The sequence below is a fragment of the Malus sylvestris genome, chromosome 15, assembly GCF_916048215.2.
Source record: "Malus sylvestris chromosome 15, drMalSylv7.2, whole genome shotgun sequence".
Taxonomy (NCBI): Eukaryota; Viridiplantae; Streptophyta; class Magnoliopsida; order Rosales; family Rosaceae; genus Malus; species Malus sylvestris.
The window spans coordinates 30,743,009-30,768,640 of NC_062274.1; the positions used below are offsets into that span (position 1 = coordinate 30,743,009).

General features: G+C 38.0%; 2 protein-coding genes across 2 annotated transcripts; one reads left to right on the forward strand and one right to left on the reverse strand.

The window, feature by feature from the left end:
* Positions 1-10,106: 10,106 nt before the first annotated feature.
* On the forward strand, positions 10,107-12,754 carry LOC126605449 (very-long-chain (3R)-3-hydroxyacyl-CoA dehydratase PASTICCINO 2A-like). Its single transcript, XM_050272852.1, has 9 exons — positions 10,107-10,238; positions 10,319-10,430; positions 10,592-10,610; positions 10,720-10,808; positions 10,921-10,974; positions 11,747-11,787; positions 11,878-11,959; positions 12,204-12,481; positions 12,603-12,754. Exons 1-9 carry the CDS (start codon positions 10,168-10,170, stop codon positions 12,622-12,624), a joined length of 768 nt encoding a protein of 255 aa, XP_050128809.1. The 5' UTR covers positions 10,107-10,167; the 3' UTR covers positions 12,625-12,754.
* A 304-nt stretch (positions 12,755-13,058) lies between these two features.
* Positions 13,059-17,183, reverse strand: LOC126605446 (guanosine nucleotide diphosphate dissociation inhibitor At5g09550). Its single transcript, XM_050272849.1, has 13 exons — positions 16,969-17,183; positions 16,157-16,219; positions 15,958-16,041; positions 15,477-15,584; positions 15,178-15,350; positions 14,984-15,095; positions 14,656-14,736; positions 14,512-14,574; positions 14,305-14,403; positions 14,086-14,210; positions 13,726-13,936; positions 13,473-13,547; positions 13,059-13,330 (listed from the first exon to the last, which is right to left on the reverse strand). The coding sequence occupies exons 1-13, from the start codon at positions 17,053-17,055 to the stop codon at positions 13,280-13,282; spliced, it is 1,332 nt and encodes a 443-aa protein (XP_050128806.1). The 5' UTR covers positions 17,056-17,183; the 3' UTR covers positions 13,059-13,279.
* Positions 17,184-25,632: the final 8,449 nt, after the last annotated feature.

Below are 25,632 nucleotides of genomic sequence, written 5' to 3' on the forward strand. Positions count from 1 at the left end.
TTCTTTTCCAGCAAGTCGTCTAGCATTGCAACCATTTTAAAGTCAGGAAAATGGTACGTCTCCTACTCCAGTTCCCTCAAGGTGTTTTTGTACCTATCTTGGGTGCAAGAAGGTTCACCTTTCATCTCCATTATTTTGCTTTTGGATGAGATCTTGATAGGCGCGGTGGTGGTCAAAAGCTTTCTTGGCAAGCTTTTTCCCAATCTTGTCTACCTTTGGAGCGAACACCTTATCCTTATTTAAGTCGATGATCTACTCTTTCTTCCCATGATTGGCAATACTCAACTCCATACATTAGGATCGAGTTGCCAATTCTTCAAAAGTTTTTGGTTTTATACCTTGAAGGATGTAATGTAGCCCCCGATGCATGCCTTGAACACACATCTCAATGGCAGAGGTTTCAGAAAGTCGATCTTTGCAATCCAGACTTAATGAACGCCACTTATTGATGTAGTCGACGACAAGTTCATGCTTCTACTATTTTGTACTTGTCAGCTCCAGCATGCTTACGATGCGGCGAGTGCTGTAGAAGTGGTTGAGGAATTCCCTTTCAAGCTGGTCTTAGCTGTTGATAGACTCGGGGCTCAAGGTCGGTGTACCAGTCAAAGGCATTACCTTTTAGTGATAACCCTATGGCATTGTTGCAGGTTTCAATGAATTGGGCAATATGTTCTTTAGGATTGCCCTTTCCATCGAATTGCATGAATTTAGGTGGCTGATAAACCTTTGGCATCCTCAAGGCGTTAATCCTTTTAGAGTCTGGCTTTGAGTACAACGCAGAATCATGTGAGTGTCCTTCATATTGCGCCTTGATCGTGTTTGTGATCATCTCTTACAACTGTTGGATAGAAAGAGATCCTATGAACGTCGCAACTTGGTCTACCTCTAGCTTTTCCTCAGCTTTATCCATCAGAGGCTCATCATTTTCGTCAATTTCCTCCTTTGGTGGATCAACCTTTGGGTTAGCTTTCTGGTCGTGCTGTGCCTCTAGACAGTTGACGAGTGTAATAATCTGCAAGTCCTTTTCCTCCACGGTCTTTGTCAGCCTTGCGATTAATTAGCTTATTTGTGCCAGCTGCTCTTCAATTAAAGTCACACTAGTAGTCATGACTTACATGGCTACGGGATGCGAGTTGTTGCTTGAGTAGGCATCAGAAGTCAACGACTCGGAGTACCTCCTCGAGCTTTCTTCCCTTGGCGCATTTAGCGATGCCAGTGTGATCACTGGCTCGTGCCTCGGGTGCTCTTACTTCTTTGACATAGTTGATGTAGGGGTGGAAGACATGACAGAAAGAGCTCTTGCCTTGCTTTAGGTTGTGACGACTAAAGTGCCACCACTTGCGGCAATGATGTTCTTGTTCTTCGTGTTGGTTGCGGGAACAACTTGTTCCTTTCTTGATGCCATGTGTGTTTCTTGTGGATTTGAAAACAGAGATGAGAGGCATAGAGGTCCCACTAGGCAAGCCAAAATTGTAAACACGAAAATTCCTGTAACAAATTAAACGAGAACACGTGTACAAAGTAGATCTGTATTGATGAATTTGTAGGGTTACAATCTCTGTTTACAAGTTTCCTCTTATTCAGACTTCAAATTGGATGTAGATGTGTAGGTTGTTAATCCAAGGGTTGAGATGACTTGATCTCGGAAGAACAATTGAACGGTTGCTTCAAGTTTTGAGATTGAAACAATACATGGATAATCTTCACCTCTAGGTTTGTGTATGACCTGCGACAAAAGTGATGTTGTTGTGGGATTTTGTTGATTCAAGGATCTTAATGACTTGATCTTGAATTGAACGTCGTTACAAGTTTTGAGCTTGTAACAAAGTCTTGAAAGAATCGGCACAAGTGCTTGTAGATTCTTCAAGGGAATGTTTCGGCTTTGGTTGAAAGAAAGCTTTGTTGGAAGTATGCCCACAAAGCCACTCATTTGATGTAATAGCTTTTGGAATACTTATTGTATTAAACGTTTATATGTTTAATGAAGGGCAAAGCTTATTGTTAATCACTATTTATTGTATCATGTGTTTAAGCAATAAGGGAATCCAAGGAATGTATTTGTTCTAAGAGATAAGTGATCTAATGAGTTAGATTATCGAGACCTTTCTCTTATGATCATTCCTAAAACGTTCCTAGCCATAGGATTGCCAATTGGGCATTGACAATCCGCTAAGGTTAGTATGTGTTATGTTGACTCAAACGTGAGTATGAACTAGTCTCAAGTCATTTGGTGTTGGACACTGAGACAAACACATAGGTGCTCGAAAAGGTAATCGAGTACACTGAACGTCGATCAAAAGAGAGTTCGAACATACATGTCATGTATGAACTCTAAAGTTGCAATATGCAAAGTAGTCCTTTGACCTGAGGCATCATAGATGTCTAATGGTTAGGTCCTTGATCTTTGATCATGTCAACGGCATTCCTTCGGATTGTCCACGGCATTGTTGGGGTCAAGTTATCTAGTCATGTAGGCATATGAATGCACAACAAGGGATCTCTAACCTTCCATGGTGGAAGGAGAATACTCTAAGATATGATTCTAAAGTCTTTGGCCAAAGCATATGAATATGACTTAGGAAGTTTGTTCCAAATCATATTCAAAGGAATCATATAGGAAAGTATCACATTGGATAGTAGACATGAAACAAACTATCACTTAAACAATGTGATTAAGAGTATTGTATTAGAGAATGACCGTATTGCATTGTAGTTGTAACTGGATAGGTTCTCCAACCAATTCTACTTAGCTTGGGTAACCATGATATGCTGCTAGGTGTCACTCATGGTTTGTGGAAGCCCTGAAGATTAGAAAACACTAATCTTAAGGGAGAATTGAAATGTGGTTTCAATTCACAATCGATCGTTAAGAGTAACATCGCCCACTGCCTCGCTAATTGGAACCTAATGGATCGCACACCACATAAGGATGTTAGTGAAGAAATTATATGAAATGGATAAGCAATTAAATGGTTTAATTGAAGAATGGTCAAGATTAATTAATTAGTTAATTAATTATACGAAAAGTTCGTATTGGGCTTATATGTTGGTTTTGGGTTTCGGGGCCCAAAAGTGTTTTGGTCCACAAGGCCCATTATGTTTAAGTTGTATGACAACTAAAACAAAATGGGCAAATTAGCCCAATAACAAGGAGAGGCCGGCCATTAGGGTGAATGGGCAAGCTTGCTTAATTACAAGTTTGCCACTCACCAAAGAAAATGTTATAAAAGCAACTTTATAGCAATTTTCTCATTTAGAGGGTTTTCTAATAGAAATTGGGTGAAACATTTTCTCTCATTTTCTACATAGAGGCCGGCCACTTAGAGGATTTTTACTAGCATCTAAAATCTCTCTAAGTCATCCATATCATCTTCACAATATACAACCTTGGTGAAGAGACTTAGAGACATCAAGCTTTTGATGTTTTTGGAGAACAAATCCTTTTTCCTCTAATCATCAAAGGAGCACTAAAGGGAGGAAAACACAAGAAGGATTCAAGGAGCTTGGAGGTGACTTGAAGGCCCTCCACTTGGGTGAATCCCTTGTGTAAACAAGGATGAGCTTCAAGGGTAAAGAATCACTAAATCTTTACTTCTCTTTAATGTTGTTAAAGAGTTTATTTTGGTTCACCATATACTAGGCTTTGAAAGTCATGGGTTTTATGAATTGTTTTTGGATGCATGCCTACTTTAAAGTGTTAATAGCTTGCATGTGTATTCAAATGTTCATACTTGTTCTTAGCTAGGACAAAATTTTTCCTTCAAGCTTCGACTTTGGTTATGCGTTCTTCGAAGAGAGCTTTGGCAGCGTATTAGTCTTCAAAGATTTGGTAGAGGTTCTCATTTTGTGAGAATTTCGGCTCTTTGATGTAGAAATTGTCAACCTTTATGCTTGTTTAAGGACCTTGTATTTATAGACTTCTCAAAACTTGCCTTTGGATGGATTTGGCTTTGATTTGTGTCTTGATTGGTCCATGGGAGAATTTAGGCATGTTTTATGCTTAAATTTCAGCCATTTTCCCTTGCTTGGCCGAAATCTATAGGGCTTTCTTGCTTATTTTGCAAGCAATCTTCAATTCTTGCTTATTTTGTGAAGATGCTTTAGCCTTCTTTCTGGTTTTGGGAACAATTTGGACCCCTTGCTGATTTTAAGGGGTATTTCCCCCTTTTGGCTGAATTTTGGAATACTTTTGAGCTTCCTTTGCTTGATTTGTGCCGAACTTTGGAATTTTGGAATACTTTTGAGCTTCCTTCGCCACGTGAAGCTTTGTGATGCATCATTTGCATGCAACAAAATTTACATGTCTACGAATACATCTAGCCTCTACTAGAAATAATATCACATGCAATTATCATACATACGCAAATATAGCTATACTCAATATATGACAAATCATGTGCTCAACAAAGTAAACATAACTCAACTAAATGCCAGGTACTCAACAACTCAAACCAGTCTTGTCTATAAGACTAAACACTAAGGCATGTAAGTTTATCAAAATCATCAATATGTCCATCAAAACATTTCAAAAAGGGATCCACTTACAAAAATTTGGATCGTGTCTCCACCAGGAGCCCTGCCTTTGTGAAGGATAATTGAGCTTACACCTGTAATTAGCACCTTCAGTAACTTTTTAAAGTAAATTTAAGATTCTCTAAGTTAAATGTGATAAACGACTCGAATTAGTGAAAACAGATGCACGGCGTGAATCGTGGCGTCAAATAACCATAGGGTGGGTATCTAGGTCCCCATGTGCCGTCAGCATGGGGATGGTCTATGGGGTTCATAACTACTTCGCTTATTACAGGACGTTTACTCAGCCAACATTTAGATCCGTCATTACCCAAACTTTTTTAGTTCACCCCCAACATTCTTCACTTGTCCGACTATTGCTAAGCAATTTTTGGATATCAAACGGACCTCCCCACCCTTGTTTTTCTAGACTTGTATCGAGGATCGATGTCTCGTGCGGTATTGAACTTAACAACATCAAACGGTGGTTGATATCCATATCTAATTTAATTCATTATCTCCACTCCAGTCCTAATCGGTCCACCACATGGACCATGATAGTCTCCATTCTATGAGCTAACATTGAATCTTATAGATATGTCACCGCATCAAGTGTGCAACACGCTAAATTTCTGCATAATTAGATTTGTCCAATTAGTACACAAATTCATGTAAGCAGATTTATAGCCGATGAAGTTGATTTCGTCACTTTTTTTTTTTAATCAGTGCATATGGTATTTGACCCACAATCTTCTGGATTGAATTATTTTCATGCTTAGATTCAAGTGATAGGTACATGTACATGACACAATACATTCCATAAATACCCACGACATTTTTTAAGTAGTTATTCACAAATTCCCTTCACCTGCTATTGTAATGCTCATATAGTGCATTTTTAATCCACCATATCAAATATTTTGTAATTAATTCTCTGCAAACTTCCTTAATGTATTGGGACATGAAAGTCCATCACACAAACATAGCCTTATGGTCTCTTAGTTCTCTTAGTTTCTCACTCTTGTACTCCAAGTCAATTGACTTCTATATATTTGTATCTTTGTGAGATCAATACAATTAATACAAATATTGTTGATGCACAAAACCGGAGGGATCTTGGAACAACATCAATCCGACCGTGAATCTGCAAGAAAGTAAAGAACACAAGATGTATCGTGGTTCACCCCAATGTTTGGGCTACGTCCACACTAATGTTGGTATTGTTTCACTCTGAATGGTGAATATACAAGAAGGCTAGAGGCAGTGTGCTCTTTAGCCTATTTTCTTTCTTCCCATGGCCTAAATCTTGACCTCCCATAATGAGGAAAGTGAGGAGTCCTTTTATAGAATAAGGGCTCCTCAATTATTACATATTTGCCCCTTCATTTATTACATAATTACATTTGAGTCCCTGAGTATTTATACGAGGTCTAAATACGGAGGCCCTAAATATGGTATAAACAGTAGTCCCTCAAGTCTTCAGTCAAGAGAGTCTTTTGGCTAGAGACTTGAAATTCAGTCTATGTGTGGGCCGAAGTAACTAGATGTCGTCTAGAACTGATACTCGATATGAGGTCGTGCTCAATGTGAAATGATGCTCAACTAGAAGTAGCACATGTTTCGAGGCTGCTCGGCTTGTGGTTTATGTTGCCTTGGTTGGCTCGGCTTATGGCGTTAAAGGTGAGGAAGTCCCTTTTATAGAATATGGGCTCGCTCATCAATACATAAATGATGAGCTAGAGTTGATGCTCACGGCGAGGCGGTTGCTTAGCAGGCGGCGATGCTATCTAATGATGATAAGGGAGTCCCTTTTATAGAATAAGGGTTTGCTCCTCAATACATAAGTGACGGGTTATGAGTGATGCTCGCGGCGAGGCGGTTGCTTAGCGGGCGGCGATGCTCTCTAATGATGGTGAGGGAGTCCCTTTTATAGAATAAGGGATCGCTCCTCAATACATAAGTGACGGGTTATGAGTGATGCTCGCGGCGAGGTGGTTGCTCAGCAGGTGGCGATGCTCTCTAAGGATGGTGAGGGAGTCCCTTTCGTAGAATAAGGGTTCGCTCCTCAATATATAAGTGATAGGCTAAGAGTCTCTCTCTAATGAATGTGAGGGAGTCCCTTTTATAAAATAAGAGTTCGCTCCTCAATACATGAATAATGGGTTCTAATGAAAGTGAGAGAGTCCCTTTTATAGAATAAGGGTTCGCTCCTTAGTACATAAATGATGGGCTAGGTCCCCCAAGTATTTTTCATGAGGCCTAGTTACGGAAGCCCAATATATGGTACATAGTGTAATCCCCCAAGTCTTTAGTCAATAGAGTATGTTGGCTGAAGACTTCAAATTCAATCCATGTATGGACCGAAGTGGAGGTTGTTCGGAGGCGGTCTTTGTATACCATGCACTGAAGCTTTGTAAGTGAAGGTTTGAAAGTGAAGCTTTGAAGCTGGAGCTTTTGTAAATGAAGTTTTCGAAGCTGGAGCTCTGTAAATGAAGCTGATTGACATGAGTGATGCTCATAAATGTTTATGATGATTGACATGAGTGATGCTCATGAATGTTTATGTTGATTGACATGAGTGATGCTCATGAATATTGATTTGAGTGATGCTCATGAATGTTTATGTATGATTGACATGAGTGATGCTCATGAATGTTTATGTATGATTGACATGAGTGATACTCATGTATAATTTTGGAGTACTAGACGTACTTTTGATCACCTAATTGGTGATAATAGCAGCAGGCTGCCAAATAATTTTGGAGTACTGGACGTACTTTTGATCACCTGGTTGGTGATAATAGAGGGTGAACCTTAAGTGGAGGGATGGAGGTTGGAGTTTGAAACCATAGGGCCTAGCTCTTTTGGGCATATGGGTCTTCGCCCTCCATATAACATTCTAGCCCACTATTTTGGGCTTATCGACATTTTGCCCCTTTTTTTTTTTGGCATGTTACCTTCTTTACACATCAGTATAACTATATAATAATTGCTCTAGTTTGCAGAAGACATGTCATATCCCAACCTGGGTTCCACCACATCCCGGGCCCGCTCCACCACCGTAGCACGATATTGTCCGCTTTGGGCTTACCATTCCCTCATGGTTTTGTTTTTGGGAACTCACAAGCAACTTCCCAGTGGGTCACCCATCTTGGGAGTGCTCTGGCCTCCTTCTTGCTTAACTTCGGAGTTCTTACAGAACTCGAAGCCAGTGAGCTCCCAGAAGGCCTCATGCTAGGTAGGGATGAGAATATACATTTAAGGATCACTCCCCTGGGCGATGTGGGATGTTACAAGACAACTTAATGAAATATTCATCAATGACAGTGGGTATGGATGTGCCATGCGTTCCACTTCCTCCTCGGCTTTTCTCCATCTCCAGACATCTTTTCCTTTTTCATTATTTTCCTCCCTTTTTCTATTTTTGCTTTCTGTTATTGCTTTACTAGTGGTCGATGCCCATGGAATCTGAGGAGACTGCATAGGATGCTTGCAATGATCTCCGAGACTGATCGAGTAGTGGGTTATATTATGAAAGTTTCATCATTTTCTGGTAGCTAAGGAAGTAATAATGATAAAGTAAAATAATAAAGAAAAAAAAGAATCTTACCTCCTTCAATGCTTTTCTGTATATTGCGCATGGCCAAAGATATTGTACTTGGACTTCTGGAAAGATGTTCAGGCAGCACGTGTTCTAGAGATAATTATGGCGCCTCCCTACTGCTCTAAGAACAATCCCAAGCGCCAATAGTAATCCTCCAGCTGTCCATGAAGTTTAAAAATCTGCTTATTCTTCAAGTTGGTGCACTGCTCTGTGAAACTTAAACCGCTGCATGCTGATTTGATCTTGGTCTTTGCTGGTGCGCAGATTTTCACCCAACTCTCTATGAAGTCACTAGTAGTGGACCCGTTGTTGAAGAAGAAGCACTTGGAGTTGGGGTCGGTGGTGGAGAGAGAGAGGGCGACGAACATAGTGTGCATGAGGTTGCTAAGCAGGAATGTTGCGCTGCACTTTTGGTCTCGCTTGAAGTTGAGCTCTACTTCCTTCACGTCTGGCTTCACCAGCTTGTCCATGGCGAAACTAAAACTGGGTAGTGATCATGGGAGATACGGACGTCATGGAAATCTTCTCTGTGACATTTCTTCAAGTTCTTCTTAAGCTTCTTGGATTCAACTCCGGGCAGCTTCATCATCTGGCCTTGCACGTACTTCTGGTATGTCTTGCCGAACTTCATTTTTCATCAACACTTAACCCAAATCCTTCAACCTTAATTAAATTTACTGGAGAAGGGTTGCGACTGAAAGGCCGAAAAAAGTCAAACTTTGCTTCTGAAAGTTTTATCTGGTGATGTTTGTGTGTAGGGCTGTGTAACGGTTTCTCTCTCTGTGATTCCCGAAACAGCAAAGAACGGCGAGATGATTTGGGGATATATCCGGTATCCGAATCGGAGACGGAGAGGGCATGGCGTAAATGAAGACCTAGAGAGAGAGAGAAAAAAAGAGAGAGGATATGGGATTTTGTCTTGCAGTTGTAGAAAGAGACTGAGTGAGAAAGGAAGTGGCTCTGTGGGTTCTTTGGGAAAGCTTTGGGTTCTTGCAAATTCACAACGGAGGTGAAAAAATGAAAGAGAACCAACATAGCTTTTTGTGTCGTTTCCCATAGACGGCACCAAATGTTGATGCACAAAACCGGAGGGGTCTTGGAACAACATCAATCCGACCGTGAATCTGTAAGAAAGTAAAGAACACAAAATGTATCGTGGTTCACCCTAATGTTTGAGCTACGTCCACACTGATGTTGGTATTGTTTCACTCTGAATGGTGAATATACAAGAAGGCTAGAGGCAGTGTGTTCTCTAGCCTATTTTCTTAATGTTTGGGCTACGTCCACACTGATGTTGGTATTGTTTCACTCTGAATGGTGAATATACAAGAAGGCTAGAGGCAGTGTGCTCTCTAGCCTATTTTCTTTCTTCCCATGGCCTAAATCTTGACCTCCCATAATGAGGAGAGTGAGGAGTCATTTTATAGAATAAGGGCTCCTCAATTATTATATATTTGTCCATTCATTTATTACATAATTATATTTGAGTCACCCAAATATTTATACAAGGTCTAAATACGGAGACCCTAAATATGGTACAAACAAATATAATTCTACATAGTATCAGAGCAGGTTGTCTCATGTGTGTAGCTCAACGGCCATACATGCTCCACGTCACCTGAGTTGAGTTGTGCCCGTGTTAAACTTGAAAATTCGTCACACTTGAGGAAGCGTTTGGGGATTGAATCTTTCATTGATAAGAAAAGAGATCTTATATATACTTATAAGTAATTGAACTATAACTATGCATTCGATATTCTAGTCAACTCTCTGTGGTCGCATGAGACCTTTCCCCTAATTGTTGTTGTAGCATTAGATCTTCGCTAGCGATGAAACTAGTCGACCCAAACTAATAGTCGATTTTGCCAATAATCTTACGAGTGAACACGTGCTCGTGAGGGCATTTCAGTCATTTCACAAACCAAAAGAGCCGATTTTGCAGGCTAAAATGGAAGTGGGGTTGAAAAGAGTCAAAATGGGTTACATGACGAAAGTAGTGGCATTGACCTATCAATCTAGGCTCGTAGATCTGCCATAGACATCAGTCATCAATGGCGGGACTATTATCCGCTCTCAGGCGCCTTTACCTCTCCCTCTACAACTGGACTGTCTTCCTCGGATGGTACCCGCTCCCCACAATCTCTCTCCCTCTCTCTCTCTCTCTCTCTCTCTCTCTCCAACTGAATTCGAGTTGTGTTTCAGGTTTCAGGTACTGCGTCTTGCTCTCAAGACTCTCAGTGAATCCGGCCACCAACATGTTTACAATGCCGTCGAACGCCGTCTTCTTCTCGCCCAGTCCGCCGCCGTTTTGGAGGTTCTACTTCTACTGCTCCCTCCAATTCCAATTGTTTATTTATTCCCCTCTCTGTTTTTTTTTGTTTTTTTTTAAATTAAATTGGAGACTGTGTTTTCACATTTCATTTTTCTTGTGTTATTCTTTGAATTGGGTTTTGAAATGTTGGGATGGAGCAACAGATTGTTCATGGGCTAGTGGGTGGGTCCCTTATTTATCTTTTGTTTGTATGTTAAAATTCAGCTGATTAAATTATATTTTATGGGTTGTGTTAATTGTTAGTTCCTATATGGGATTGCATTTGATGCAGCTTTGGTGAGATCTCCAGTAACGGCAACACTGCGGCAAATCGGTTCACGATTGTATCTGACATGGGGAATCCTGTGGAGTTTTCCTGAGGTTTGAATGCAAGGACGAAGTTTGGGGTTTAAATTTTTAGTAGCATTCTATTATACATGAAAGTTCAATTCTTTTAAATATTAAAGTGACGAGATGAAGCTTATTGCGGCAGACTCGGAGTCATATGCTAGTGTGCTCTTTGGTCATCAGCTGGTCTATCACCGAGGCAAGTGTTATCCGATCTCCATTTCTTGCGCTTTTTGCTCTCTTCTGTGTTTGCATCTGTATCAAAGTGTTATTATTGAAAGTATGTGCACTTTTAGTTTTTAAAGTTTAGTGCCTTATGCAATCCGGTGGTTAAGTATTGTTCTAAACCAAAGATCTAAAAGTATGGAATGGCATGACCAAGTTGTATTGACTTGCTTCATTTAGAATGTAATGTCGCTAATCAGATTGTGTATAAAAGGAATTTTATTGTGGAATTGTAAGACTTAGCAATTTGGTTTAGATTGTCTATAAAAGAACCTATTAAATACCTAGGATGTTTGCTTAATGAAATGATTTTTGTAAATCCTAGTTTGTTGCTTTAACCATGAAAGATTTTTTTTTTCGAAAACAGTTTGGCTTGAACTTTTGCTTCAAAAACATGTACTAAGAGCAACTCAGTATGTATGTTTTCTGCTCCCAAATTACCTTAGAAACCTAATATGCTAAGGCGTTTCTTATCTAAAATTATGTTATAGTTGCCTTTATAACAAGTTCTGTTTACGGAGAATATTGAAGAATTCCAGGACATTTTCTTTTCTGTTTAATTTGCTAAAATTCCTCACTTAAAGTAATACATGCAGTCGGATGTTGGCTGCATTAATACATGCATCCTGATGCTGATTGTAATCATTTTTACTTTTTCGTTAGTTGTAGTAGTAGGAGGAGGAAACCAATTCAGATTCAATTCATTGTAATTGCAGATTATTTGATACTCTTTCTTTGGCATGAAGGAGGCTCTTGGTTTTGCACCTTCATGGCTCTTGTGGCTCAGGTAGTTCATCAGTTTTGAGATCATTAAAGAACTCGAGCTGGTTGAGTTCTGCGATTCATTCATCGTTATTGTGTATTTAATGCCATGCAGGTATAGCACCTTCATCTTGTTGTATCCAACTGGCATCACAAGTGAAGTTGGTCTAATATATATTGCCCTGCCACACATGAAGGTATCAAACTATATGATTCGTGAAACCAATAATCTTTCTTTTGCCCTTTTTTCTGTGAGAAGGGTGTTGTAAATGGGGTGGTTTCCTGGGTTTTGAGAGTTGGGTGTGGGGTAGTGTCGTTTACTACTCATCTAGTACAGGGAACTTTGCATAACATCTTCTGCTTATCCACCGCAGCTACAAAGAGCGTGTAGAGTAGTCTTTATTGGATCTATGCTCATCAAATATGTTGATGGATTTGCAGAACTCTGAGAAGTATTCTATAAGGATGCCAAACAAGTGGAACTTCTGTTTCGATTACTTCTATGCTGCAATCGTTGCCCTAGGAATCTATGTCCCAGGCATGCACCGTTTTCACGGGCATATTTTTTTACAATACTTAAACAATTTAACCGGTTTTTCTTCATTTTCCCGTGGATTAATTTGTCGCAGGGATTCCTTACATGTACGGGTATATGCTTGGACAGAGGAAGAAAGCTCTTGCAAAGGCCAAAGGGGAGTAGACGGCAACAAAGTTTTAATGTATTTCTCATGATGATTAATCATCTGGTTTTGTGATTAAGATGGAATTTATTCTTAAAAAATTATTCGATTTTAACATGATAAAGTTAAAAAACAGGAATATATGTTGATGTATTTACAGAGATTTGCTGCTAGGCGGTTAGAAGCAGGAACCTTGTCCCTCAGGGAAGATGAAGAAAAAATAGGAAACTTTAAAAAGAAGGAAAAAAAAGAGGGAAGGTGAATGCACAACCCATTTCGAGTCTTCCTATTTAAATGATTCTATTTTCTGCACCAGCTAGTCTTTCGTCGTGTAGTCGACTTGATAACATGGTAATAGATTATCGGAACAAAAAAATAATATGAATGCACGACGCCATTTAGGGTTTGAGAACTCAAGGGCCCCCTTTCAATGGCTCGCCTTGGGCCCTCAAATCTCAAGGCCAATTCTGATTTCATGTTAGCATATCACGTGATGCTCTACTTACTCTACTTACATCATCAATTATCTTTTAACTCGAACAAACGTAAAATTGCAGCAGTAAACAACTAAATTTTGCTCAGCCATTATATATGTGACCCATTTATTGGTGTCAGATTCAGAAGACAAACATTCTATATCCTTCTTTAAGAATGATCAAATTAATCGACACCGTTTGGAGTGGAATAACTTTTTAAGCAAAGAAGGTGCTGCTAATTAACATGTTTAACGAACGCAACGAATCTCATAAACAGATGATGAATAAGCTTGAAATTTGAAAAAAAATAGAGGAAATGAAACGAACTACAGAGTGTTGTAGCTGCTCTCGTTCCGAAATTTCATTCTTCAGCGGCGCTAGCAGCACTCAAATCCACACTCAGGTCAAGGGCCTGAAACACGGTGCAGTGAGAAGAATTCAAATTTGAACTCCACAGATTTGTATATCAAGCAGCAGCCAATTAAGTTCTACATGATTGTTCCAGCATGTTCAATTATATAAGTGGGCTGATTGGAGTAAATTTGAAAAGTTACCTTTCCAGTTATCTTGCTGTACATGGCAATCACATCTTGGACGGTAGTCTCAAAGTGTGTCGTTGCGTCGTAACTCTGCAATGCATTCCAACACCAGAGAAATTACAACTTATGTTGAATTTTGTGTGGAAAGCAGGTGAAAGCGGGGTTTGTGATTTGAGGACTATTAGTTGTCATGAGTACAAATTGAAGTATAAATGTACGAGCTTACGATAATAATCAAATGAAGATGTAAGAATTCATTCATTCTCACCGCGGATATGAAACAATTGTCACCATCACCCTGGTTAGTAGGTTCGTATCTGTCGTAAGTGTCAAAAAAGATTTCATCTACAGCCCCAAGGAGATCTGTTCCAGGCTTCAGTTCCACCTGAGGATTATCGGTCTCTGCCTCCGTTAACACAAAAGCAATGTATTTCCCTTTCGCAGCTACGTTGTGGGAGTAGGAGCAGCAAAACAAGTACCTGCAACAGAGGCATATCCGATCGAGTACCATCATTACAAGGTCTTACGGTCCTTGTGATATATTAGTTCTAGTTGCAATGTTAGTTCTAGTTACAATGTGACATTATTTGTTAAATTTGTGATCTTGGCATGAGAGGTAACAGCTTACATATCAGATTTACGTCCAAGTTGCTTCTGGGGTAGAATAACCTGGACTGAGTGAGAATCATTGGTGTTTGGGATTGGATGACTCATAATACATATCGCACGGGCAACTTTCCCTACTATTTTCACCTGTTGCACGAGACGGAGATTGAAACTCAAATCAGTTTTAAAAACTTCTCATGCCAGATGACCCTGCTGATACTAAAAAAATTCTTAATGTTACCTTGTTAGGCAAATATGAAGGATCACATACAACTTTTTTGCATTTTGCAGTTTCTCCTTCAGAAGTCACACCAATGGCCTTCCCGTTTTCAAACTCTACCTGCCAATTCGCAAAATCAGTCAAGTATCAATAACACGTTCGAAAGGATGGATTAAAAGGTTTATAATAGAGAATTTAGATAATTTTCGATATGCATGAAAAAATAACCTTGCATTCTGGCTTGCTGAGCATGTAGGTGCCGCCATAAACAGCACTCAACCGAGCAAATGCCTGCAAATTTCGTAGCACATAAAGTCAGAGGAACTGAGTTGCATATCCAAGAGATACTAGAAATAATGGTTGAAAGCATACCTGGGGGAGCTCTCCTAGACCGTACAGGGGATAAATATAAGGAGATCCTCCTTGAAAGCGTGCGAGCGACTCTGCATATAACTTTCCGAAAGGTGGAAAGTAGAGTATATTATAGAACACTTTAGAGTTGGATTGAGAAAAATTTCTAGGGTACATCTAATTAGTGCTTTTGAAAACTCTGCCATTGTTAGTTCAGAAAGGTGTAGCAAAAGGGAGCAACTCAGTTCTTTCATAGAACACATTCAATACACGTATAGGACTTGATTGGGCAAGAAGTTTAATAATTAATATCCAGCATATTCATAGTAAAAAGTTCATGCTTCGTTACCTTCATCCTCTTCACAAAATCCATAGCTGGCTCGGCCAAGTAATTATCATCTTGCTGGAGAGCCAGTGCATGCCCAATGAAATCGACAGTATTGTCATCTAGCCCGTACTTCCTATGTCAGAAACAAAAATCTTAACTCCATCATGCAGAAATTAAACATATTTGCACAAAGTTTGGATGTGAGAAAGAAGTACGAAATAAGCTCTCGTGCTGTGACTTTGTTGAGGTCCAGTCCTTCATGAGATTTTGGATCATTCTCGTCATAGTCCTGCACATAAATGAAAAACTTTCGAGCTCTCCGCTTCTCGAATAATCCCATAAGTGGAGATTTCAGTGCTTCCACATCATTAGCTGGTACTTTGTGGACCTGGAAACATAATGCAAAACCTCATTAACAAAATTAGGGTGAACCAAAGTTAGTAGTTCCATATATGTCATATAGATGATACATGAATAAGCACTCAGTGAACTTGAAAATTATTAGTAATCACACCTTCCCTTTGTTATACACGAAACTACCATCTACAGCCTTGAAATTCAGATATTTAGTAACGTCAGTGTGAATCAGGACACGAACCAAAGCTCCGTTGGCCATCATGAACTGTCAAAATATGCACCGAGGTTGTAAAGAATCAAATTATCAGAACAACATGTAGAACAAACCAAAAATAAACCTTGTACTTTTAAGCGATCACTTGTCAGAAATATCAGCATTTAAGCAGACTTCATGTAATAAACAAAGTTCAGACTAATGAAACAAAAAGAAATTCCTGAAAAAGATTTCTTCGTTAAGAAACATTGAATGTGGTAAAGACAGCAACTGAATATCAAGATCACATCATTGACATGCTTAAAAATTAACACAGAAAATGGTACATCATGATCATCACCTATATATGAAGATTGGGGGAAAGTAAAACTAAAAAAAGGAATCAAAGAACAACCATAAGAAACATATGCATCGTTCTTTTTACCTTGGGGATCATATCAACATTGTACTCTCTACTTGAGCCCAAAGTTTCTGGAGGCTTATCCTCGCCCCTGAATCGCTTCCAGAGCTGAAATCCAAAACCAGAAAACAAACCGAAGCCGTAAAACAAATCACATGCGTAGGAATATCTCACAAAAAAGTAAGCCAAACTGTGTAACCAAAAAGATTACCAAGATACTTACCTGGTTGAGATTGAGTGAGGTAGACTCTCCTCCATAATAGTCGTTCCTATCCATATGCAGTACCTATTTCGGGTAATTAAATAACATATTAGTAGCCTAAACATTCTTATCGACAAGTGACAGCAACGACAATCTTAAATCCAGGTGATGTTGATCTCTCTTACAAATTGCAATGAATGAAACCTAATCAGAGTGAGATAACTGATGGTACTTTTATAGTAAATACTCATCAGTGCGTTCAGTTTTATGAAAATGCATCTCAAAAGTACAAAACTATTAGCACTCCAGACCAAAGTGCATTTACATGAATCATGTTGAGAGCAAGGTTTTAAAAGATGTTAGGCGCTAATTGGGCGGTGTTCTTGGCCTAGCGCCCAGGCAGCTAGGCGGGGCCTAAGCGGTGGCTTAGGTAGACTAGGCGGATTTAAGTAAATTATGATATATCGTATAAATAAGTGTTTGTTTATTCTTAAAAAAATACATAATTGCATTAGGATACATAAATTGCAAAGTAAAATGAAATATAGAGTATAATTATTGGAACACAAAAAAAAAAATTATATTTTTTGTCTAAGTTAGAGTCGTTACCTAGCAGGTGCCCAGGCAGTCTAGGCGGGCACGCCTAGATGGGACGCCTAAACTGGTCTAGGGGTATTTTCTTAATTTTCAAACGCCTAAGAATTAATCTTCGGTGCCAAGAGAGAATTTTTAGAAGAGTGGTTGAAAGTATGATTCCCGACCTTATTAATTATTTATAATTAATTTGCAAAGAAAGAATACTTTAATTCATAACTAAGCAGAGGTTGAATTACCTTGAGACCATCAACTGAGAGAAGGCCGCTGAGAATGCACTCTTTGAGGCCGGTTCCGAGGACGATGACGTCGTATTCTTCATCCATGGCTGCTAAAGATTTGAGTGTGTGTGATGTTTTGTGTTTGAGTGAGAGAAATGGGGATTTGGTTAATGGGAAGAAGAAGAAGAAGAAAATGATTTGTGAGGAAGAACAAGTGAGGCTACAATTATGTCGAAGGGAGAAGGAAGAGGTCTCTGACTCTAGCAAAGCCAGGCGTCCCTCGAGTTTCGGTTAAAACAGTTATGTGCCCCCTACGTAGCGTTGCACGTGGACCCCGTACTAAAATAAGAATGTCTTTTTCAGAATATGTTTGTGAATGCCTCTCCGGTAATTTGTTTTAAATTGCATATATTTTCAATATTAAGATTGAGTCAATCAATATTTTGTGCAATCAGGAAAATTTTTGACAAGTGTTATTGACTTTGGTTTTAGAGAAAAAAGTTAAACTAACAAATCAAATATAACTATGAATATTATTGATTAAACGAGATTGCCGAGATGACTATAATTGAATAACTACATCTTGATTGATTTGTTTTCAATTAAATAACAAACATGATATTTATAATAAATTAACCCTAACCCTAAAAGGTAAGAAATCAAAACCCTAATGCTAAATGGGCTAAACCCAAAAAAAACCTAAACATTAAAATAAACCTAAATACTAATGTTTTCCAGCATCCCGTCAAACTCATGGCGCTATACGACATGGGTTTGCAAACAAGCACATGCGGATTGGCTCTGTTAGGCAAACTTGCAAACTAATTTAAATTTAGACTGGCTAATGTTGAGAGTATGGAAATAAAAAACCCGTCACTAAAGGGACGCGATTTCCATATCTTAATTGTAGTAATGAACAAACAAAAACAAAGTACTATCACTCGAATGATCACATGTACAGTACTCGAGTGACGGTCACAAAACAATTCCAAACAAACCAACAACTCGTGTGGGCCTAAAACAAACTTTACCATATTTTTCCCTTTGCCCGTGTGGGCCTAAAGCAATATGCTATATTTTTTTCTATTTTTTTTTTTGTTTTTTTCCTCTATAATATAGAAGCAGCAACGGTGTAATCCATGGAGATGGAACTGGGTGCAAGTTGGTGGTCAATCTGGACCTAGTACGATGCGGTGACTCTGGTTGCGATGGGACAACAATGATGGGCTTGGCGACTGGGTGCATGAGCAGCAGCAATAGATGGATTTGGCCAAAGGATTGGGCAATTCGGATTCAGTCAGATATGGCGGCGGGTACTGGCATGGTGGGTTCATGCAAACGAGGTTCAATAGGGAGGCCTAAGGTAAAGACGAACTTGATCTGAGTTTGTGGTTCTCAGGTAAGAGCTTTGTCAAAACCGTCGTCAGAAAAATTCTTTTTCTGCTGTCTTTTCTTTACTTTTTCTACAACCTGCCAACGACAACTGAGTACAGAAAAAAACAAACAGACGGAGGAGACAAACAAACTGATACTGAATAGAAGCATATTAAATTCCAAAGGAGGAGGATTCTCTCTCCTCCTAATCTCTCTTCCCTTCCCTCTCCTCCTATTTAAACGGTCACGGTTAAACTACGTCAACATCTTATATTGATTTTTTTATAGAGATAATAAGATAAAAAGCAATGTGTGTGAGAGTAGGCCTGACAATTTTTGACTCGATCCAATAACTTGACAAGACACGACACGAAATTAACAGGTGTTTGGGTCGATACGATAACCAATCGGGTAGTTATTGGGTAACCCGATAAGCACCTGTTAAGATAACGGGTTGATTCGGGTATTCACATGGGTAATCCGATACACGATAAGGAAAATATTAATTTAATAATTTTATAACCCTAAAAAATACTATAATAATTATATATATTAATTTAACAAAAACTATAATAATTATATATATATATATATTAAATATTAAAAATTGGTGACCATTGGATCGGCTTAAATATACATATCATTCAATTTCTTAAGTATTATACGTTCAAAATAAATAAATTTAAATCTACTTAATAAAAATAAAAAAAATAAAAAATATATATATATATATATATATATCATTGAACTTGATGGGATACGAATTCTACGAAACTAATTTCAACGATCCAACTGCCAAACTTGTTTGCATATGCTTTGAGATCGCATCAGCAAAAAATAGCAAAAAACAAACATTCAGAAATCAAGTAACGGGGAAAAACTTTTCAACGGTTATCAACGAAAAATCACGATTTAACGGTTATTTTAACTCTGATTTTGATGCTTTTTTATAGCTACACTTCTTGACTCTATATAAATACAATGAATGAACTCGATCTTCAATTTAAAATATTTACACTAATGAATACCACAAAATCTTATGTTATACTTAATAAAAATATGAATAAACTCGTAAGTGTTAGTGAATCTATTGTTTTGATGGGATACGTATTCCACGAAACTAGTTTCAACAATCCAACCGTCAAACATGTTTGTATATACTTTGAGATCGCATACGCCAAAAATTGAAAAAAAAAACATTTAGAGATAAAGTATTGGGACAAAACTTTTCGACGATTATAAACGAAAAATCACGATTTAACGGTTATTTTCACTTCGATTTTGATGATTTTTTACAGTTACACTCTTTGACCCTATATGAATACAATGAATGAATTCAATCTTCAATTTAAAATATTTACACTAGTAGATACCACAAAATCTTATGTTATACTTAATGAAAGTATAAATAAACTTTAACTGTTAGTGAATTTATCGTTTTGATAGGATACGCATTCTGCGAAACTAATTTCAACGATCCAACCATCAAACTTGTTTGTATATGCTTCAAGATTGCATACGCCAAAAATTGCAAAAACCAAACATTTAGAGATCAAGTAACGGGACAAAATTTTCAACAATGATCAATGAAAAATCATGATTTAACGGTTATTTTAACTTTGATTTTGATGATTTTTTACAGCTACACTCCTTGACACTATACAAATACAATGAATGAACTCGATTTTCAATTTAAAATATTTACACTAGTGGATACCACAAAATCTTATGTTATACTTAATGAAAGTAGGAATAAACTCTTAAGTGTTAGTGATTCTATAGTTTCGATAGGATACGCATTCTACAAAACTAATTTCAACGATCCAACCGTTAAACTTGTTTGTATATACTTCAAGATCGCATACGCCAAAAATTGAAAAAAAAACAAACATTCAGAGATTAAGTAACGGGACAAACCTTTTTGACGGTTATCAACGAAAAATCACGATTCAATGGTTATTTTAACTCCGATTTTGATGATTTTTTACAGCTACGCTCCTTGACCCTATATGAATACAATGAATGAACTCGATCTTCAATTTAAAATATTTACACTAGTGGATACCACAAAATCTTATGTTATACTTAAAGAAAGTATGAATAAACTCTTAAGTGTTAGTGAATCTATTGTTTTGATGAGATACGCATTCTACAAAACTAATTTCAACTAGGGGTGGGCACGGGCCGGGCCGGGCCGGGCCCAAAATTGGAGGGACCGGACCGAACCTGCTTTAAATTGCAACGGGTCGGCCGAGTAATGAAAATTTTGAATCTGGAACCGGACCTAACCCGACCCGTTTCAAACAGGCCGGTTTGAGCCGTGTCCAATTACTTTTTTTTATTGTTGGGACCAATTACATTTTTTTTATTGGAACAAAGTACATAGTATACTGCATCATCCAATTTTTTTTTTTTTCATCTTCGAAATTCCTAGATCTAAAATTCCAAATTACATGAAAAATCCAAAGTTCCAAGATCCAAAATTAGAACCGAGTACAGAGCCTACAGATACTAAGATCCAAAATTTCAAATAACATAAAAAATCTAAATAACATCGAAAGTTCAAGATCCGAACATCAAAATAACATATAAGCTCTGTAATAACATCCTAAACAACAAAATAGCATCCGAGACCAAAGTCCCAAGATCAAATTAACATCCAAAATAACATAAAATCTGTAATAACATCCAAATTAACATCTGAAATGACTTCCAATATTCTGATGATTTATGATAGAAGGACGACACCCTTCCTTGTGACCTCTCTCTAATTACAATTGAGGAAGAAACATATGAGATCATTAGATATGAAAGATTAGAAGCATATTACATAATCAGTAATTACATGAAATATATTACATTTTGTCTGTTGGCAAAACATTACATTGGAATGCAATGTTTACCTGAAGTGCAGGAAAACTTGTAAATAACACAAAAACCAGTGCATCTAGTTGGTTACAGGGATTAAATAGCGTTAACAATAAGGGGTGTTAACTTGACTAAGAAGTTATATTCTCACATGCAAAGCATAGAAGATGGTTCATATATATAGTTATCCAAAACACAATCTGTAATTACGTTCGAGTAGTTACCTCTCGAACAATGTTTTTGCCATGTGAGATTGGCTGCATCCCTGTCAAGAGCTCCAAAAACACCACACTGAGGCCATAAACATCGCTCTTATCCGTTAGCTTATGAGGCTATAAACATTCAATGACAAAACATGAAATATATTACATTTTGGCTTTCTTTATGTTTATGAAATATATTACAAATTTCATAAACATAAAGAAAGCCAACAAACTTTTCATTATTGGCTTTACTCAATAATCTAGTTAGTTCCGATTCGGGGTTGAAAATCGAAACCAATAAACTATGGATATCAAATAATCTTAACTATTGGCTTTGACTTACAAGCATTAAGATTGCAGCTTCAATTACCAATTTTAGTTCAAAAATTGTAACTAATCGAAAAGTTTCTGCAAATTTAAATACCAAACAACTTAAAATCTACAATCTATAAGCAAATCCATAAAATTCAAAACCAATAGAAAAGTTTCTGCGAGTAATCAAATCGCAGCAGTCCACATAATCAATCGAAAAGCTTATGCAATCATAGCCCCAAAAACCCTAAATTCCCAAATCAGAAACCCACATAATTCCTAAATCAATTGAAAAGCTTATGCAAAAATTCTAAATTCCTAAATCATAAACCCTAATTCATAAATTACCTAGGGATTTGCAGGATGATGGTGGTGTTCTCAACGGCGAGGATGATGTGGTGGTGGTCGGAACTCGCGATTGGGAGGATTGAAGGAGAGTCAGGAGACAATGCTGCGATGGTGATGGTGGCTAGCTGATGTGATGTCGACACAGTTGAGGTCGACTCAGTCACTATGAGTCTCAGGGAGTCGAGTCAAGTAAGGGTGAGAGAAAGAACGAGAAAGTGGTGAGAGTCGATGGATGAAGATGAGAGAGATCGAGGTCTGAGACGAGAGAGGAGAGGAAATTTGGGGAGTGGGAGAGTCTGAGACTCTTGAGTGCGATCGTGGTCTGAGAGACAGGCTATGCTATGTGTTTTAATACAGATATTTAATCAACGGATCAGGTTAAATCTCAAAATTTTGGAAGGTGGAAACGGTCTGGGTTGGGGACCCGTTTCCTCAGTAATTAAGACCCGTCCCGCCTCGCAAATAACATGGACCCACCCCACCCCGTTTCAGATTTAAAAAAAAATAGACCCGCCTCGAACCGCTTGGACCCGCGGGTAGGGGCGGGTTCATGCCCTATTTGCCCACCCCTAGTTTCAACGATCCAACCGTCAAACATGTTTATATATACTTCGAGATCGCATATGCCAAAAATTGCAAAAAAATAAACATTCAGAGATCAAGTAACTGGACAAAACTTTTCGACGGTTATCAACGAAAAATCACGATTTAACGGTTATTTTAACTTCGATTTTGATGATTTTTACAGCTACACTTCTTGACCCTATATTAATATAATGAATGAACTTGATCTTCAATTTAAAATATTTACACTAGTAGATACCACAAAATCTTATGTCATACTTAATGAAAGTATGAATAAACTCTTAAATGTTAGTGAATCTATCGTTTTGATGGGATACGCATTCTACGAAACTAATTTCAACGATCCAACCGTCAAACTTGTTTGTATATGATTCGAGATCGCATACGCTAAAAATCGCAAAAAACAAACATTCAGAGATTAGGTACCTGGACAAAACGTTTCGACGGTTATTAATGAAAAATCACGATTTAACGATTATTTTAACTTTGATTTTGATGATTTTTTATAGCTACACTCCTTGACCTTATATGAATACAATAAATGAACTCGATCTTCAATTTAAAATATTTACACTAGTAGATACCACAAAATCTTATGTTATACTTAAAGCAAGTATGAATAACGTCATAAGTGTTAGTGAATCTATTGTTTTGATGTGATACGCATTTTATGAAACAAGTTTCAACGATCCAACCGTCAAACATGTTTGTATATACTTTGAGATCGTATACGCCAAAAATTGCAAAAAAAAAAAATATTCAGAGATCAAGTAACGGGACAAAACTTTTCGACAGTTATCAACGAAAAATCACGATTTAACGGTTATTTTAACTCTGATTTTGATGATTTTTTACAATTACACTCCTTGACCCTATATGAATACAATGAATGAATTAGATCTTTAATTTAAAATATTTACACTAGTGGATACCACAAAATCTTATGTTATACTTAATGAAAGTATGAATAAACTCTTAAGTGTTAGTAAATCTATCGTTTTGATGAGATACGCATTCTACGAAACTAGTTTCAACGATCCAACCGTCAAACATGTTTGTATATACTTTGAGATCCCATACACCAAAAATTGAAAAAAACAAATATTCAGAGATCAAGTAACGGGACAAAACTTTTCGACGGTTATCAACAAAAAATTACGATTTAACGATTATTGTAACTTTGATTTTGATGATTTTTTACAACTACACTCCTTGACCCTATATGAATACAATGAATGAATTAGATCTTCAATTTAAAATATTTACTTATGTTATACTTAATGAATGTATGAATAAACTCTTAAGTATTAGTAAATCTATCGTTTTGATGGGATACGCATTCTATGAAACTAATTTCAATGATTCAACTGTCAAACTTGTTTGTGTATGCTTCAAGATCGCATATGCCAAAAATTGCAAAAAACAAACATTCAGATATCAAGTAACGGGACAAAACTTTTCGACTGTTATCAACGAAAAATCACGATTTAATGGTTATTTTAACTCCAATTTTGATGATTTTTTTACGGCTACACTCTTTGACCCTATATGAATACAATGAATGAATTCGATCTTCAATTTAAAATATTTACACTAGTGGATACCACAAAATCTTATGTCATGATGATCGATGAAAATTGAGGATTTTGTATAAGGAATCACATGCAAGTTTTGAGTTCCATTGGCAATGTTTAAACTTTTGAGAAAGGCTTCACAACCTTTATAACAAAAACTCTTTCATTTTGCATATCCTTGCATGTTTAATCTTTTGTAATAGACTAGTAGTGTATGGATGTTTGTTTATTAGGCTTGTTTATACCATATTTAGGGCCTCGTATTTAGACCTCGTACAAATACTCGGGGGAATTAAATGTAATTACATGATAAAGGAAGGGGGCAAATATGTAATAAGTGAGGAGTCCTTATTCTATAAAAGGACCCCTCACCATCACTATTAGGGGATGCCATTTCAGAGGCCAATTCCTAGGCCCTCTCACCCCCTCTCAACGCTCTCACTCTCAGAGTTCTCTCTCCCTCAAATAAATACAATCAGTGTGGACATAGCCCAAACCTTGGGGTGAACCACAATACATCTTGTGTTATTTACATTTCTGCAGATTCACGGTTGGATTTACGTTGTTCCAAGACCTCTGATTTTGTGCATCAACATATGACACCGTCTGTGGGAATCGACACAAGAAACCTATGTCGGTTCTCTTTCATTTTTTCACCTCCATCGTGAATATGTAAAAAATCCAACAACGCAAAACTTTCCCAAAAAAAAACCCAGAAACCAAATACTCTATCTCTCACTCGCCTAATCCTTTTACAGAGGAGTCACAAAAAAAACCTCTCTCTCTGTGTCTAAAAATCCAGTCTTTCTCTCCCCAAAAAACAAGAAAAGCTGAGAAGAAGAAAAAATGAGCATCAGAAATAGACTCCGTCAAGTCCTTCAAGGGCGATGGCAAAGTCGACGAGTTCGAAGAGCAGGCTTTCAAACGTAAGACCCGAAAACGTCTCATCATCCACTCAGTTTCCACGGTGGTCCTGTTGGCGATGATCATTCAGAGATGGGATCCACACTCCGATTCGGGCGCCTCATGTTCCGGCTTCTGACCGTACCCAGTATATTCGGAGCTGGGCTCATCAGCTTCGGGCCTTTGTTGATACCCAGACCCGTATTTCGAACCGGGGTGTCCATACTCGGGTTTTCAACCATAACCCGATTCAGGCCTCTCGGATCCGAACTCGGGTCTCTTCTCCCCACCAGGCTGGAACCCATAGGCCGGCTGGAGCCTGCCTTCGTACTCTCCATCTGGATGTCCCCCGCCAGGATTGAACCCGACAGCTGGTCTGGGTCGATGCGCGGGTCAAGCGTATTTTGTGTACTCGTCTTCAAAAGACTCGTCGACATAGGCGGAGGGCTCAGAGTACTACAAGAACTAAGGCGCTCGTAATTGAAATCATCAGACAGCGATGAGTTGGGGTAGCA

What these genes read in the sequence shown, in the direction of transcription:
- LOC126605449 (XM_050272852.1), top strand. Translation starts at nt 10,168, where the DNA reads ATGGCGGGACTATTATCCGCTCTCAGGCGCCTTTACCTCTCCCTCTAC. An exon ending in TCAGCTGGTCTATCACCGAG is followed by an intron (nt 10,975 to 11,746) that starts GCAAGTGTTATC and finishes TTTGGCATGAAG; the next exon opens with GAGGCTCTTGGTTTTGCACC. An exon ending in GACGGCAACAAAGTTTTAAT is followed by an intron (nt 12,482 to 12,602) that starts GTATTTCTCATG and finishes ATGTATTTACAG; the next exon opens with AGATTTGCTGCTAGGCGGTT.
- LOC126605446 (XM_050272849.1), bottom strand. Translation starts at nt 17,055, where the DNA reads ATGGATGAAGAATACGACGTCATCGTCCTCGGAACCGGCCTCAAAGAG. An exon ending in CTTCATATTTGCCTAACAAG is followed by an intron (nt 14,211 to 14,304) that starts GTAACATTAAGA and finishes CTCGTGCAACAG; the next exon opens with GTGAAAATAGTAGGGAAAGT. An exon ending in CTTGGACGTAAATCTGATAT is followed by an intron (nt 13,937 to 14,085) that starts GTAAGCTGTTAC and finishes CCTCTGTTGCAG; the next exon opens with GTACTTGTTTTGCTGCTCCT.